This window comes from Hyla sarda (genome assembly GCF_029499605.1).
Source record: "Hyla sarda isolate aHylSar1 chromosome 1 unlocalized genomic scaffold, aHylSar1.hap1 SUPER_1_unloc_20, whole genome shotgun sequence".
Taxonomy (NCBI): domain Eukaryota; kingdom Metazoa; phylum Chordata; class Amphibia; order Anura; family Hylidae; genus Hyla; species Hyla sarda.
The window spans coordinates 389,579-407,799 of NW_026607582.1; the positions used below are offsets into that span (position 1 = coordinate 389,579).

The 18,221-nt window shown below is 44.6% G+C and overlaps 2 protein-coding genes across 2 annotated transcripts in view; one reads left to right on the forward strand and one right to left on the reverse strand.

The window, feature by feature from the left end:
- LOC130298100 (oocyte zinc finger protein XlCOF7.1-like) overlaps positions 1 to 18,221 on the forward strand; it is a 79,402-nt gene that overhangs the window by 27,067 nt on the left and 34,114 nt on the right. The gene's annotated exons all lie outside the window — the stretch shown is intronic.
- On the reverse strand, positions 3,185 to 17,975 carry LOC130298089 (oocyte zinc finger protein XlCOF7.1-like). The gene is made up of 7 exons (XM_056550983.1): positions 17,936 to 17,975; positions 16,452 to 16,599; positions 15,960 to 16,127; positions 13,624 to 13,750; positions 13,476 to 13,540; positions 12,938 to 13,310; positions 3,185 to 5,154 (listed from the first exon to the last, which is right to left on the reverse strand). Exons 2-7 carry the CDS (start codon positions 16,527 to 16,529, stop codon positions 4,304 to 4,306), a joined length of 1,662 nt encoding a protein of 553 aa, XP_056406958.1. The 5' UTR covers positions 16,530 to 16,599; positions 17,936 to 17,975; the 3' UTR covers positions 3,185 to 4,303.

Below are 18,221 nucleotides of genomic sequence, written 5' to 3' on the forward strand. Positions count from 1 at the left end.
TCTGGGTGGCTGCCAGAATGTGGAAAGCTATGGTTAAATTCATGTGGTCCCCAGTTCAATCCCACTTCTTCCCCCAGTACTGAGTGTAGGAGCATGTATGTTTCCTCCCACAACCGATGGACCATCGAACATCCCCACCATAAATGGATTAAAGATCCTTTCACTCTTTCGCATCTCCAACATACTGGGGATGATTTCGGATTAAACTTTGCTAATTTATCTGGTGTATAATACCAGCGGTACATCAATTTGTGATACACATCTTGAGGTTCTGAATGGGATTGAATATACCCTAGTCCACGCCTCTCTGGTTATCTGGAGTTCCAGATCTCTTTCCCATTTTTCATGGAACTGCATCTTTACTGGCTCACTGAGGCTTTGTAGGGCCTTATAAATCCTAGTTATTCCCCCTTTCTTCATCTGTCTCTCTATATCCAGGATCCCCCGTCCCGTTGCGGGCCTCCTTCCTTCAAGGGAGAGAATCCAGTGACGGATTTGCAGATATTTAAAAAAATCTTTTGACGGAACTTTAAATTTATCAACTATATCTGAAAAAGGTAAAAGGATATTTCCGTCACTGATGTCTCCCAAGATGATACCCCTGCTCATCCATTGAGAGATGTCCGTCTCGGCCAGGAGATGCTGGATCAAATTCTGAGGTATTTTGGATCAATTAACTGGTGCGACAGGGCAACTAGCCAAATATCTACACTTGCCCTCAAGGTTGAACTATTCAGATTCCTCGTCCTCCCTAACAAGGTTGCTTCCCACAATGCCAAGCAAGGTAAGGACATTCCACTTAGTTGGGTCTCCATATTCACCCAATGTGCCGAAGCATCGTTTTGCCACAGCCTCTGCGCTTGGGCGACTAGGGATGCCCGGTCATATGTTAATGCCCGGCAAGTATAGTATTTTACTTGATGTTCTGGGTTTTTTATTTCTCCAAATAAACCGTGATAAAATATTTTGTATACTCTTTATTACTGATCTTGGGATTGTAATTGGGAGGTTCTGAAATACATATAATATTTTGGGCAGTAAGACCATTTTAATGACCGATATACGCCCTATCCACAAAATTGGTAACTTAGAGTAGGATGCTATATCTGCGTTTAATTGTATTTTTAATGTTTCTATGTTAATTTGCCTTGTTTCTTTAAGAGAACTGGTCAATTTTATCCCGAGGTAGTCCAAGTGGTCCCTTGCCCAAACATAAGGATATTTCGCCTCTAATTTATTTTTAGTATTTCTATCTATGTTTAAAGGTAGTAAAATGGATTTTGTCACATTTAATTTATAATAACTTACACTTCCGAAGTCCTTTACTAATGTCATTACTGTCTCAAGGGACCTACATGGTTCTGTGCATGAAATCAATATGTCATCCGCAAACAAAGTAATACGGTGATCTATGGTTCCTACAGGGATGCCCTGAATCTCCGCAGACTCCCGCACCTGTTGAGCTAATGGCTCTATTGCTAGAGAAAAGAGCAACGGGGATAGGGGGCACCCCTGTCTTGTACCATTCGTTATGCAGAACTTTCTTGACACTGTACCTCCTATACATACTCTTGCCGCTGGACCTTCATACAGAGCCATGATTGCAGATATTAATTTGGGGGTACACCCAAATTTCCCCAGTACGGCTCTCAGATATCCCCAGTGAACGCGGTCGAATGCCTTCTCCGCATCCAAAGCTAGGAGTAGAGAAGGCATCCGACCGCGTGTCGCCCCTTCAATAAGGTTTAAGATCCGTCTTGTCCCATCGAGGGATTGTCGGCCCTTTATGAACCCCACCTGATCCATATTAACTAACTTCGGCAGCTCTAGACCTACTCTCGCCGCCAGTAATTTCGCATAGAATTTAATATCACTATTTAGCAGGGAGATAGGTCTATAGCTGCTCGGTACAGTTGGATCTTTCCCTGCTTTGGGTAAAGCTCTTACAGCTGCCTCAAGCATTTCTTCTGGAATTTTCCCAGTCATTAAAATTTCATTGAACAGATACGTTAAGCAGGGAACCAACTTGTCCAAGTGGATCTTAAAGAATTCATTTAAAGGGGTACTCCGCCCCTGGCATCTTATCCCCTATCCAAAGAATAGGGGATAAGATGTTAGATCGCCGCGGTCCCGCTGCTGGGGACCCCAGGGATCGCCATTGCGGCACCCCACCATCATTACTGCACAGAGCGATCTCTGTGCGTAATGACGGGCGATACAGGGGCCGGAGCAGCGTGACGTAATGGCTCCGCCCCTCATGACATCACGGCCCATCCCCTTAATGCAAGTCTATGGCAGGGGGCGTGACAACTGCCACGCCCCCTTCCCATAGACTTGTAATTGACGGGGGCGGGCCGTGACGCCACGAGGGGCGGAGCCGTAACGTAACGATGGTCCGGCCCCTGTATTGCCAGTCATTACGTGCAGAGTGATCTCGCTCTGCGCAGTAATGATAGCGGGGTGCTGCAGCAGTGATCCCCGGGGTCCCCAGCAGGGGATAAGATGTCTAGGGGCGGAGTACCCCTTTAACAGCCCGTCCGGACCTGGAGATTTATCTGATTTAAAAAGACGGATATGATTTTTAACTTCCTCTCTAGTAAAGGGGGAGGATAATTCAGCAGCTTGTATGCTAGAGAGACATGGCAACGATGCACTCACCAGGAACTCGTTTATTACTTCTGGAGTTGGATGAGTGGTCTCATGGTCATCCTTTAAGTTATACAGAGTTTCATAATAGCTGGCGAATGCGTCTGCCATGCCCTTGGGATCATAGACTCTTCCTACTTTGTCTAACATGATATATGGTATTTTGTTTTGTACTTCTCTTTTCTTTACCTGTTTTGCCAGGAAAACTTTTTTCGTTGTTTGATTTGTATTGTGTATTATGTATAATTGATAAACTAATAAACAAATATGAAACCATATGGGCGGGCAGGAAACCCAGGCTGTCCTCGCACATTATGTCACGCCCCAGATTAGCTGGTGGTCTGAGCGCCCCGAACATACAATTCTACTATGTGGCTACATTGGTGGCTTTGATTAAGTGTTGGTGGTGCAACTCAGCATCCCTCCCTTGGATCAAAAAGAAAACTTTTACGTAGCCCCATTTAGACTGAAAGATGTATTATACGCCACATATTGGAACACCCCCCCCCCCCCCCCCCCTTACTCACCAATCCTATAGTTAAGGCTTCCTATATGGCCTGGACATTTTTTCTATCTCATATGGTGAACCCAGTCCCCTTGGTGAGAACTGACTTACCACTGACATTCCTGAAAGCTCAAATCCCGAATTTGGATTTATCCCCTTGGATAGTGAAGGGCATTCTACAACTTAGACACATGCTCATAGATGGAATGTTGATGTCCTACTCAGACTTAACCCTGAAGTATGACATCCCGCCACGTGATTTTTACAAGTTCTTACAACTTAGGCACCTCTTACAGAATCTACATCCTGCTCAGGGAAATATGGATGGCTCAGCTATCAATTACTTACATCACCACAGAAAGGTCTAAAACCAATATATTTAGCCTTATTACAAACGAACACACTTTCAAAACCTTACCCCTTGAGAATGTGGGAGAGGGAGCTACATACATCCTTTCCAATGCCTACCTGGCATGAAGCTTTTCGTAATGCTCCTCACACGTAGAATCGGCCTATAAAACAATCTTACGCTGGTATCATACTCCAGACAAGCTAGCTGTTTTTTACCAGTCTGTCCCAGATACATGTTGGCGAGGTTGTGGACACAGGGGCACACAGTATCATGTGCTATGGACGTGCCCTATTGTCCAACCCTTCTGGTATGCCTGCGCCGGGCTAATGAAAAGCATTCTAGGAGTCACCATACCCTGGTCTCCACAATCGGTGTTATTTCTATCCCTATCATCCTTGCCAGCTCCCGAACGCGAATTATATTGCATTATAAGTATGATAGCCAGACTCAGTAGCCTTGGAGTTTTCTGTACGCTCAGCAGTTGTGGTTCTTGTTTACAAGTTTCCTGGTTATAATTCTGGTAAAGTTCACACTCAGTTCATAATGAAGGAACATAGACAAGATGGTGGACTATACACAACATGGTGATGATATACAAAATGGCGTATAATCATATAAAGGATTATTATAAAAGGTTATATGAATACGTATAACAAGCTGACTCCCCTCACAGGCATGCTGGGAGTTGAAGTTTTGCAACATCTGGAGGGCCGCCAGTTTGAAACCCCTGCAGTATATGATATATGTATAAATGTCAGATATCCTATGTACATGGATAATATATAGATGTGTTATCTGCATCATATATTGCTCTGAATTGGCTTCTCTCCTGTGTGAGTTCTTATATGTTTTTTAAGTGTTGCTTTCTCAGTAAAACATTTCCCACATTCTGAACATGAAAATGGCTTCTCCCCAGTGTGGGTTCTCTGATGATTAACAAGACGTGATTTCCAAGTAAAGCATTTTCCACATTCTGAACATGAAAATGGCCTCTCCCCTGTGTGAGTTTTTTGATGATGAACAAGACTTGATTTCTCAGTAAAACATTTTTCACATTCTGAACAGGAAAATGGCTTCTCCCCTGTGTGAGTTCTCTGATGTTTAACAAGATCTGATTTCTGAGCAAAACATTTTCCACATTCTAAACATGGAAATGGCTTCTCCCCTGTGTGAGTTTTTTGATGATAACCAAGAGCTGATTTGTCAGCAAAACTTTTTCCACACTCTGCACATGAAAATGGCTTTTCCCCTGTGTGAGTTCTTTGATGTGTAACAATATATGATTTCTTAGTAAAACATTTCCCACATTCTGAACATGAAAACGGCTTCTCTCCTGTGTGAGTTTTTTGATGATCAACAAAGCTTGATTTCTTAGTAAAACATTTCCCACATTCTGAGCATGAATATGGTTTCTTTCCTGTATGAGCTCGTTGTCCAACACCCCTTCTGTGACTTTTATTTTGTTGAACATCCTGTGATGACTGAGAAGACAGGACCTGTATATAAGGATGAGATGACAGATCTTGGCTGTGAAGGGCTGAGGGTGTATCTGGGATAATGGAATGTTCTTCATATGTATCTTGTGTGATATCATCATCTGCTTTATAATCTGAAGATATAAGATTCTCCTCTGATCTCCTGGTACAAGAATCTGCAGAGAATAACACAGATTTTATTTTAACCCCTTAAAGGGTGACTTATTAAAACAAATTTTTGCTATTGCACCCCTTATGGTGAATACAAATATTTCTAATATACTTAGTTTAAAAAAATGAAGTTTTCTATGTTTTATTTGTACTTAAAAAAGCTCAAGAGCACATTTTCCTCCATCTTATACACAGACTTAGGACCAAAGTCCAAACACAGAAAGTGCGCCTGAAGTGCTGCGGGGCGGGGGGGGGGGCGGTGTGTTCAGCCTCATCCAATCATCGCTCCTCTCACACGTAACTGCCATATGCTGTTGGTTGGACCCCCCTTTGGACTTCGGTCCAAAGTCTGTGTAAGAGATGAGGGAAAATGTGCTCTTGAGCTTTTTTAAGCACAAATAAAACATGGAAAACTTCATTTTTTTTTAACCCCTTAAGGACCGAGCCATTTTATACCTTAAGGACCGGAGCGTTTTTTGCAATTCTGACCACTGTCACTTTAAACATTAATAACTCTGGAATGCTTTTAGTAATCAATCTGATTCCGAGATAGTTTTTTCGTGACATATTCTACTTTAACTTAGTGGTAAAATTTTGTGGTAACTTGCATCCTTTCTTGGTGAAAAATCCCAAAATTTGATGAAAAAAATGAAAATTTTGCATTTTTCTAACTTTGAAGCTCTCTGCTTGTAAGGAAAATGGATATTCAAAATATATTTTTGTTGGGTTCACATATACAATATGTCTACTTTATGTTTGCATCATAAAATTTATGAGTTTTTACTTTTGGAAGACACCATAGGGCTTCAAAGTTCAGCAGCAATTTTGACATTTTTCACAAAATTTTCAAACTCACTATTTTTCAGGGACCAGTTCAGTTTTGAAGTGGATTTGAAGGGTCTTCATATTAGAAATGCCCCATAAAAGACCCCATTATAAAAACTACACCCCCTAAAGTATTCAAAAAAACATTCAGTAAGTGTATTAACCCTTTAGGTGTTTCACAGGAATAGCAGCAAAGTGAAGGAGAAAATTCAAAATCTTCATTTTTTACACTCGCATGTTCTTGTAGACCCAATTTTTGAATTTTTGCAAGGGATAAAAAGGAGAAAATTTTTACTTGTATTTGAAACCCAATTTCTCTCGAGTAAGCACATACCTCATATGTCTATGTTAATTGTCCGGCGGGCGCAGTAGAGGGCTCAGAAGGGAAGGAGCGACAAATGGTTTTTGGGGGGCATGCCGCATTTAGGAAGCCCCTATGGTGCCAGGACAGCAAAAAAAAAACACATGGCATACCATTTTGGAAACTAGACCCCTCAGGGAACGTAACAAGGGGTAAAGTGAGCCTTAATACCCTACAGGTGATTCACGACTTTTGCATATGTAAAAAAAATATATTTTTTTTTTACCTAAAATGCTTGGTTTCCCAAAAATTTTACATTTTTAAAAAGGGTAATAGCAGAAAATACCCCCCAAAATTTGAAGCCCAATTTCTCCCGATACAGAAAACACCTTGCATGGGGGTGAAAAGTTCTCTGCTGGCGCACTACAGGTCTCAGAAGAGAAGGAGTCACATTTGGCTTTTTGAAAGCAAATTTTGCTCTGGGGGCATGCCGCATTTAGGAAGCCCCTATGGTGCCAGAACAGCAAAAAAAAAACACATGGCATACCATTTTGGAAACTAGACCCCTCGGGGAACGTAACAAGGGGTAACGTGAACCTTAATGCCCTACAGGTGTTTCACAACTTTTGCATATGTAAAAAAAAAAATTTTTTTTTACCTAAAATGCTTGTTTTCCCAAAATGTTTACATTTTTAAAAAGGGTAATAGCGGAAAATACCCCCCAAAATTTGAAGCCCAATTTCTCCCGATTCAGAAAACACCCCATATGGGGGTGAAAAGTGCTCTGCTGGCGCACTACAGGTCTCAGAAGAGAAGGAGTAACATTTGGCTTTTTGAAAGCAAATTTTGCTCTGGGGGCATGCCGCATTTAGGAAGCCCCTATGGTGCCAGAACAGCAAAAAAAAAACACATGGCATACCATTTTGGAAACTAGACCCCTCGGGGAACGTAACAAGGGGTAATGTGAACCTTAATACCCTACAGGTGTTTCACGACTTTTGCATATGTAAAAAAATATATATTTTTTTTACCTAAAATGCTTGGTTTCCCAAAATTTTTACAATTTTAAAAAGGGTAATAGCAGAAAATACCCCCCAAAATTTGAAGCCCAATTTCTCCCGATTCAGAAAACACCCCATATGGGTGTGAAAAGTGCTCTGCTGGCGCACTACAGGTCTCAGAAGAGAAGGAGTCACATTTGGCTTTTTGAAAGCGAATTTTGCTCTGGGGGCATGCCGCATTTAGGAAGCCCCTATGGTGCCAGGACAGCAAAAAAAAAAACACATGGCATACCATTTTGGAAACTAGACCCCTCGGGGAACGTAACAAGGGGTAATTTGAACCTTAATACCCTACAGGTGTTTCACGACTTTTGCATATGTAAAAAAAATATATTTTTTTTACCTAAAATGCTTGTTTTCCCAAAAATTTTACATTTTTTAAAAGGGTAATAGCAGAAAATACTCCCCAAAATTTGAAGCCCAATTTCTCCCGAGTACGGCGATACCCCATATGTGACCCTAAACTGTTGCCTTGAAATACGACAGGGCTCCAAAGTGAGAGCGCCATGCGCATTTGAGGCCTAAATTAGGGACTTGCATAGGGGTGGACATAGGGGTATTCTACGCCAGTGATTCCCAAACAGGGTGCCTCCAGCTGTTGTAAAACTCCCAGCATGCCTGGACAGTCAACGGCTATCTGGCAATACTGGGAGTAGTTGTTTTGCAACAGCTGGAGGCTCCGTTTTGGAAACAGTGGCGTACCAGACGTTTTTCATTTTTATTGGGGAGGGGGGTTGTATAGGGGTATGTGTATATGTAGTGTTTTTTACTTTTTATTTTATTTTGTGTTAGTGTAGTGTAGTGTTTTTAGGGTACAGTCGCACGGGCGGGGGTTCACAGTAGTTTCTCGCTGGCAGTTTGAGCTACGGCAGAAAATTTGACGCAGCTCAAACTTGCAGCCGGATACTTACTGTAATCCTCCGCCCATGTGAGTGTACCCTGTACGTTCACATTGGGGGGGAACATCCAGCTGTTGCAAAACTACAACTCCCAGCATGTATGGTCTATCAGTGCATGCTGAGAGTTGTAGTTTTGCAACCGCTGGAGGCTCCGTTTTGGAAACAGTGGCGTACCAGACGTTTTTCATTTTTATTGGGGAGGGGGGCTGTGTAGGGGTATGTGTATATGTAGTGTTTTTTACTTTTTATTTTATTGTGCGTTAGTGTAGTGTAGTGTTTTTAGGGTACAGTCACACGGGCGGGGGGTTCACAGTAGTTTCTCGCTGGCAGTTTGAGCTGCGGCAGAAAATTTGCCGCACCTCAAACTTGCAGCCGGATACTTACTGTAATCCTCCGCCCATGTGAGTGTACCCTGTACATTCACATTGGGGGGGGGGGGGACATCCAGCTGTTGCAAAACTACAACTCCCAGCATGTACGGTCTATCAGTGCATGCTGGGAGTTGTAGTTTTGCAACAGCTGGAGGCACACTGGTTGTGAAACACCGAGTTTGGTAACAAACTCAGTGTTTTGCAACCAGTGTGCCTTCAGCTGTTGCAAAAGCTACAACCCCCAGCATGTACGGACAGCGGAAGGGCATGCTGGGTGTTGTAGTTATGCAACAGCTGGAGGCATACTACTTTGGCTGGGGATGCTGGGGATTGTAGTTATGCAACAGCTGGAGACACACTGGTTTGCTACTTAACTCAGTGTGCCTTCAGCTGTTGCAAAACTACAACTCTCAGCAGTCACCGACAGCCAAAGGGCATGCTGGGAGTTGTAGTTATGCAACCACCAGATGCACCACTACAACTCCCAGCATGCACTTTAGCTGATTGTGCAAGCTGGGAGTTGTAGTTACACAACAGCTGAAGGTACACTTTTACATAGAAATAATGTGCCTCCAGCTGTTGCAAAACTACAAGTCCCAGCATGCCCATAAGGGCATGCTGGGAGTTGTGGTGGTCTGCCTCCTGCTGTTGCATAACTACAGCTCCCAGCATGCCCTTTTTGCATGCTGGGAGCTGTTGCTAAGCAACAGCAGGAGGCTGTCACTCACCTCCAACGATCCAGCAGCACAGGTCAGTCCCTCGTCGTCTCCGCCGCCGCCGCTGCTCCTGGGGCCCCGATCCCAACAGGGACGCCGGGGATCGGGGTCCCCAGCACCCGGGGTGCACGTCCCGCACCCGCTCACGTCCTCCGGAAGAGGGGCGGAGCGGGTTGCGGGAGTGACACCCGCAGCAGGCGCCATGATTGGTCGGCCGGTAATCCGGCCGACGAATCAGGGCGATCGTGAGGTGGCACCAGTGCCACCTCACCCCTGCTGGCTCTGGCTGTTCGGGGCCGTCTCTGACGGCCCCGATCAGCCAATAATTCCGGGTCACCGGGTCACTGGGGACCCGATTGACCCGGAATCCGCCGCAGATCGCTGGACTGAATTGTCCAGCGATCTGCGGCCATCGCCGACATGGGGGGTCATAATGACCCCCCTGGGCGATATGCCCCGATGCCTGCTGAACGATTTCAGCAGGCATCGGGGACCGGCTCCGCTCCAGATGGTTGCGGGGGGCCGGTAAAACACATGACGTTCTCATACGTCATGTGTCCTTAAGGACTCGGAAATGGAGACGTATGAGAACGTCATGTGTCCTTAAGGGGTTAAACATATTAAAAAGTATATTAGAAATATTTTTTATTCACCATAATGAGAGTGCCCACTTAACAACTCAGGAAATTTAAGCTATTCTCTAAGAGGCAAATCTCTTATTTTGCCATAACTAATTTTTTGCGGCTCCGATCCTTCATTCACTGCGGTAAAATTATTTCTCAGGTGAATACGATCACAAGAATACTCAATTTGCATAGTTTGAAATAAATGTAATTAAAAAAATTGACACCTTCTCTTTATTCTGTAGGTCCATACGATTAAAATGATCCCCTACTTATATAGGTTTTATTTTGTCGCACTTCTGGAAAAAATCATAACTACATGCACGAAAATTATGTTTAAAATTGTCATCTTCTGACCCCTATAACTTTTTTTTTTTTTCTGTGTACGGGGCGGTATGAGGGCTCATTTTTTGCGCCGTCATCTGAAGTTTTTATCAGTATAATTTTTGTTTTGATAGGACTTTTTGATCGCTTTTTATAGTATAAAAAGTGACCAAAAATACGCAATTTTGGACTTTGGAATTTTTTTATGTGTTCGTCATTGTCGATATATTTTTATAGTTTAGACATTTACGCACACGGCGATACCACATATGTTTATATTTATTTTTCTTTACATTTTTTTTTTTTTATGGGAAAGGGGGTGATTCGAACTTTTATTAGGGAAGGGGTTAAATCAAATTTATTAACTATATATATATTTTTTTACACATTTATAGCCCCCATAGGAGACTATTACATACAATGCTTTGATTGCAGACACTGTTCTGTGCCATAGCATAGTATTGATCAGTGTTATCGGCGCTCCACTGCTCCTGTCTGGATCTCAGCAATAGAGCGATGATCGGATGCAGAGGAGGCTGGTGGGGACCCTCCACGTCCTCACAGCTGATCGGGACACCATGGTTTCATCATGGGGCATGGGAGGTGAGGGAGGCATGGGAGGTATGAGAGGTGAGGGAGGCATGGGAGGTGAGGGGAGACATGGGAGGTGAGGGAGGGCATGAAAGGCAAGGTGACAATCTGACAGAAAGCCTCCTCAAGGGGTCTCGAAATGGTGGTTTCTCTCTCTGAACCTAGTGTCAATTAGGATGATTAAAGACAAAAGCTCCTCGAGATCTCTGACCACAACCTCATCTTGTCATGATGTCACACCGTGCCCCCTCAGTGCAAGTCTATAGGAGCGGGTGTGATGGCCTCATACACATAGGGATATTTCTTGTCCATATTCCAGCTGTAGTTTCACATTAGTTTGCATTTTGGGTGAATAGAAGAATATACAGAAGAGAAAGGACAGAGAGATTAAAGAATTCTACACAATTATTACAGCAGAAGAATCTGTGACTCTGCTCTATATTAACCCCTTAAGGACTCATGACGTACCGGTACATCATGAGTCCTTTCCCTTTCTATAAACGCGGGGCCACGACGGCTGGGACCTGTGGCTAATAGCGCGCGGCAGTGATCGCAGTGCCGCGCGCTATTAACCCTTTAGACGCGGCGTTCAAAGTTGAACGCCGCGTCTAAAACGAAAGTGAAAGCATGCCGGTTAGCTCAGGGAGCTGTTCGGGATAGCCGCGGCGAAATCGCGGCATCCCTAACAGGTAACAAGACAGCTGGAGGGTCCCTACCTGCCTCCTCGTTGTCCGATCGCCGAATGACTGCTCAGTGCCTGAGATCCAGGCATGAGCAGTCAAGCGGCAGAATCATCGATCACTGGTTTCCTATGAGAAAACAGTGATCAATGTAAAAGATCAGAGTGTGCAGTGTTATAGGTCCCTATGGGATAACAATGATCAGTGTGTGCAGTGTTATAGGTCCCTATGGGATAACAATGATCAGTATAAGAGATCAGAGTGTGCAGTGTTATAGGTCCCTATGGGATAACAATGATCAGTATAAGAAATCAGTGTGTGCAGTGTTATAGGTCCCTATGGGAGCTATAACACTGCAAAAAAAAGTGAATAAAGATCATTTAACCCCTCCCCTATTAAAAGTTTGAATCACCCCCCTTTTCCCATAAAAAAAACACAGTGTAAATAAAAATAAACATCGATCATTAAGTCCTATCAATGCAAAAATGGTACCGCTAAAAACTTCAGATCACGACGCAAAAAATGAGCCCTCATACCGCCCCATACGCGGAAAAATAAAAAAGTTATAGGGGTCAGAACAGGACAATTTTAAACGTATACATTTTCCTGCATGTAGTTATGATTTTTTCCAGCAATACGACAAAATAAACCTATATAAGTAGGGGATCATTTTAATTGTATGGACCTACAGAATAAAGAGAAGGGGTCATTTTTACCGGAAAATGTACTGTGTAGAAACGGAAGCCTCCAAAAGTTAAAAATGGTGTTTTTTTTTTTTTATTTTGTCCCAAAATGATTTTTTTTTTCCCGTTTCGTCGTAGATTTTTGGGTAAAATGACAAAGTAGACATAGTAGAATTGGTGGCGCAAAAAATAAGCCCTCATATGGATTTTAGGTGCAAAACTGAAAGGGTTATGATTTTTTTAAAGGTAAAGAGGAAAAAAGGAAAGTGGAAAAACGCTCAGTCCTTAAGGGGTTAAAGGGGTATTCCAGGAAAAAACTTTTTTTATATATCAACTGGCTCTAGAAATTTAAACAGATTTGTAAATTACTTCTATTAAAAAATCTTAATCCTTTCAGTACTTATGAGCTTCTGAAGTTGAGTTGTTCTTTTCTGTCTAAGTGCTCTCTGATGACACGTGTCTCGGGAACCGCCCAGTTTAGAAGAGGTTTGCTATGGGGATTTGCTTCTAAACTGGGCGTTTCCCGGGACAGGTGTCATCAGAGAGGACTTAGACAGAAAAGATCAACTCAACTTCAGCAGCTCATAAGTACTGAAAAAGGATTAAGATTTTTTTAATAGAAGTAATTTACAAATCTGTTTAACTTTCTACAGCCAGTTGATATATAAAAAAAAGTTTTTTCCTGGAATACCCCTTTAAGTTGTTGCTACTCACCTGGACGGTTACCTGTAGGAATGTCCTCCTTATACTGTTCATCACCGCTCACATCTGTCTCTTCTTCTTCCTTCATGTCTGTAGCATTATTATTGTCCATATCTTTTCCTGTAGGAATGTCCTCCTTAAACTGCTCATCACCACTCACATATGTCTCTTCTTCATCCTTTATGTCTGTAGAATAGATCAGATCTTTCCCTGTAGGAATGTCCTCCTTATACTGTTCATTTCCGCTCACATATGTCTCTTGTTCTTCCTTCATGTCTGTAGCATTAATAAAGATCAGATCTTTCTCTGTAGGAATGTCCTCCTTATACTGCTCATCACCGCTCACATCTGTCTCTGGAGCATTAATATTATTCGGATCTTCTCCCTGATTCATATGATGTAAAATAAATATAGTAAAGTCATCAGACAGTAGGAGAAGTCACGTGGGATGTTATAGATGAGCAGGAGATGAGGAGTCATGGAGGGTGAGGAGACTGACCACAAGAGCTTCACAGCCCTTCTACAGATCATAGGGAATATCTCCATCTACCTGATCATCCTGTGGAAGAAGAGGACGGGGACACCTCTCTGGTGCTGTTCTCTTACTGGATCTGACTGTAGGGAACACATACAGAGACTGAATTCATTCTTTACATACAAATAATGAGAGGATGTGTGTATATAGTCATGTCTATTACCTGGTGATGTGAGGGGCTGCTGATCCTCCATCATGACCTGATCCTTGTACTGATCCTTGTGTCCTTCTACATACTCCCACTCCTCCATGGAGAAATAGACCGCCACGTCCTGACACCTTATAGGAACCTGACACATAATGATACAGTCATCACCCCGACCCCTCCAGTGGTGTTACTGTATAATGTCCCAGCAGTGTCACCTCTCCAGTCATCACCAGACCCCTCCATTACTGTATAATGTCCCAGCATTCCCAGCAGTGTCACCTCTCCAGTCATCACCAGACCCCCCATTACTGTATAATGTCCCAGCAGTGTCACCTCTCCAGTCATCACCAGACCCCTCCATTACTGTATAATGTCCCAGCAGTGTCACCTCTCCAGTCATCACCAGACCCCTCCATTACTGTATAATGTCCCAGCAGTGTCACCTCTCCAGTCATCACCAGACCCCTCCATTACCGTATAATCTCCCAGCAGTGTCACCTCTCCAGTCATCACCAGACCCCTCCATTACTGTATAATGTCCCAGCAGTGTCACCTCTCCAGTCATCACCAGATCCCTCCATTACTGTATAATGTCCCAGCAGGGTCACCTCTCCAGTCATCACCAGACCCCTCCATTACTGTATAATGTCCCAGCAGTGTCACCTCTCTAGTCATCACCAGACCCCTCCATTACTGTATAATGTCCCAGCAGTGTCACCTCTCCAGTCTTCACCAGACCCCTCCATTACTGTATAATGTCCCAGCATTCCCAGCAGTGTCACCTCTCCAGTCATCACCAGACCCCTCCATTACTGTATAATGTCCCAGCAGGGTCACCTCTCCAGTCATCACCAGACCCCTCCATTACTGTATAATGTCCCCGCAGTGTCACCTCTCCAGTCATCACCAGACCCCTCCATTACTGTATAATGTCCCAGCAGTGTCACCTCTCCAGTCATCACCAGACCCCTCCATTACTGTATAATGTCCCAGCAGTGTCACCTCTCCAGTCATCACCAGACCCCTCCATTACTGTATAATGTCCCAGCAGTGTCACCTCTCCAGTCATCACCAGACCCCTCCATTACTGTATAATGTCCCAGCAGGGTCACCTCTCCAGTCATCACCCCGACCCCTCCATTACTGTATAATGTCCCAGCAGTGTCACCTCTCCAGTCATCACCAGACCCCTCCATTACTGTATAATGTCCCAGCATTCCCAGCAGTGTCACCTCTCCAGTCATCACCAGACCCGTCCATTACTGTATAATGTCCCAGCAGTGTCACCTCTCCAGTCATCACCAGACCCCTCCATTACTGTATAATGTCCCAGCAGTGTCACCTCTCCAGTCATCACCAGACCCCTCCATTACTGTATAATGTCCCAGCAGTGTCACCTCTCCAGTCATCACCAGACCCCTCCATTACTGTATAATGTCCCAGCAGTGTCACCTCTCCAGTCATCACCAGACCCCTCCATTACTGTATAATGTCCCAGCAGTGTCACCTCTCCAGTCATCACCAGACCCCTCCATTACTGTATAATGTCCCAGCAGTGTCACCTCTCCAGTCATCACCAGACTCCTCCATTACTGTATAATGTCCCAGCAGTGTCACCTCTCCAGTCATCACCAGACTCCTCCATTACTATATAATTTCCCAGCAGTGTCACCTCTCCAGTCATAACCAGACCCCTCCATTACTGTATAATGTCCCAGCAGTGTCACCTCCCCAGTCATCACCAGACCCCTCCATTACTGTATAATGTCCCAGCAGTGTCACCTCTCCAGTCATCACCAGACTCCTCCATTACTATATAATTTCCCAGCAGTGTCACCTCTCCAGTCATCACCAGACCCCTCCATTACTGTATAATGTCCCAGCAGTGTCACCTCTCCAGTCATCACCAGACCCCTCCATTACTGTATAATGTCCCAGCAGTGTCACCTCTCCAGTCATCACCAGACCCCTCCATTACTGTATAATGTCCCAGCATTCCCAGCAGTGTCACCTCTCCAGTCATCACCAGACCCCTCCATTACTGTATAATGTCCCAGCAGTGTCACCTCTCCAGTCATCACCAGACTCCTCCATTACTGTATAATGTCCCAGCAGTGTCACCTCTCCAGTCATCACCAGACCCCTCCATTACTGTATAATGTCCCAGCAGTGTCACCTCTCCAGTCATCACCCCGACCCCTCCATTACTGTATAATGTCCCAGCATTCCCAGCAGTGTCACCTCTCCAGTCATCACCAGACCCCTCCATTACTGTATAATGTCCCAGCAGTGTCACCTCTCCAGTCATCACCAGACCCCTCCATTACTGTATAATGTCCCAGCAGGGTCACCTCTCCAGTCAGCAGCTCCATCATCTTGTTGATGAGTTCTCGGATCTTCTGTTCATCCATTTCCTCATGTATCAGGGAGTGAGGTGGGGGCCCCGGGAATCTTCCCCATCCTTCACACACAGGGGCCCGACAGCGCCCACTAGAGGACTTCTTCACTACTGTATAATCCTGTGTATGGAGAGACACATTAATATCACTACATACATTCCCAGAATCCCTCACCTCTCCAGTCATATCTATCTGTTATTACATAGATAAGAATGAGGTCATGTGACATCACTCCCAGAATCCCTCACCTCTACAGTCATATCCATCTGTTATTACATAGATAAGAATTAGGTCATGTGACATCACTCCCAGAATCCCTCACCTCTCCAGTCATATCCATCTGTTATTACATAGATAAGAATCCAAATCCCAGAATCCCTCACCTCTACAGTCATATCCATCTGTTATTACATAGATAAGAATCCAAATCCCAGAATCCCTCACCTCTCCAGTAAGCCGGAAGAGTATCTGTAGGGTGAGGTTTATGATCCTGTCGGCCATCTTGTTCCTGTCTCTCTCCATGGTTGATGGGTCATCCAGGAGAATTCTCTTATATAGAAGATATCAGCAGAGGATCCTGGATTGGAGAAACCTGAAGGGAAGAAGAGGAGACGATGATAAACCGCACCAGATTCTATGGAGAAATAAAATCCATTTCCTGGAGATAATCTGGGGAAACATCTGAGGAGACATTATAGTCACAATGATTTCGGATGAGTTCTCCTCTATGATGACGTCCTCGGAAATTACCAGAAAATCTTTCAGAATCTTTGGCGGCAAAGAATCAAATACAGAAGAACAAACACCGAGAACACGAAAAGAAAGACAAGAAGGTAAACGTAAAGAAAAGAGAAGGAAAAGGGAGGATAGAGGGTGAAGGGAAACAAGGGGGGAGGAGCATAAGGCGGGAATGGACGACCAATCACATGACCCAGCAATATAGCAGAGAACACGCTGGAGGACACAACAGGACGGCGACTCCACAGGATCCTGGAATCACATCCACGGGGGCCACGTCTGGTAGAATCTATCATGAGACTCATGGATGGCGACTAATCTATCACCTTGGACACCAGAGCCGGAGGAGATGGGAAGATTTATAGGATGTGGGAGATGAAGGGTTAATGTATCATTTTACTATATTTTATCTATAGATCAATGTCTGTCCCCTCCCCCAGAGAGAGAGAAGATGTCTGGGGGCGGAGTCACCTTTATAGGGGTTCATTGTGTCACGTCACAGCCACAACCCCTCGTGATGTCACAGCCACACACCCCTCATGATGTCACAGCCACACCCCCTCGTGATGTCACAGCCACACACCCTCGTGACGTCACAGCCACACCCCCTCGTGATGTCACAGCCACACCCCCTCCTTTCATCTCTATGGGAGGGGGGTGTCGGCAGAGCCTGGATCCACAGAGGAGTCGGCCCAGTTCTCCATAAACCTCCTTCTACAAGATGGCGGCGGCCGGGGAGACATGTGGACACCGCGGGGAGAGAACCAGAAGGAGAAGAAGAACCTGACATATTAGAGGTAAAGACATAACAGGAATAGGGCCACAAGGACAGGAGGGCGGGGCTTCTAGCTGGGGGCCAACTGGGCGGAGATATAGGAAATGAGTAAAGATGGCGGAATAACACAAACAGCAGCAGAAACAAGACAATATATTAACCCTTCTCTCACCAGGAGCAAAGATAAAATAATATTATAGTAAAAATACATAAAAATACATAAAAATAATCCCCAAAGGAGAAATCCCAGGATGAGGGGATCGGCCTCTATATAGGGGAGGGGGTGCGATTAACCCTTGTAAGGTTTTATTGTCAGTACAATGCATGGGTCATACCAGTGTGCGGGGGGAGGAATATACCATCTGTGCTGCTGGGGGGACGTAAGAGAATCCTGACAGGGAGAGAACACACCTACCTGTATCTGTAGAGGAGCCGTGTACTTACAGGACCTGCGATGATGTCACCGTCATGTGATCAGTCACATGGAGGAGGAGGAGTCACATGATCAGGGGCTGCTGCTCTAGGCTCATCTGCTCAGTGTATGCAGGACTCTACTGTCACATGACCATTATCACAGGTCTTTCAACTACAATCTCCTCTCCAACACTGCTCAACCCCGCCCACTCCTGTCACATGATCCACCCCACAGGTCCTTCAGCCACAGTCACATCTATACTGCTAAACTCCCCCCCCCCCCCCCC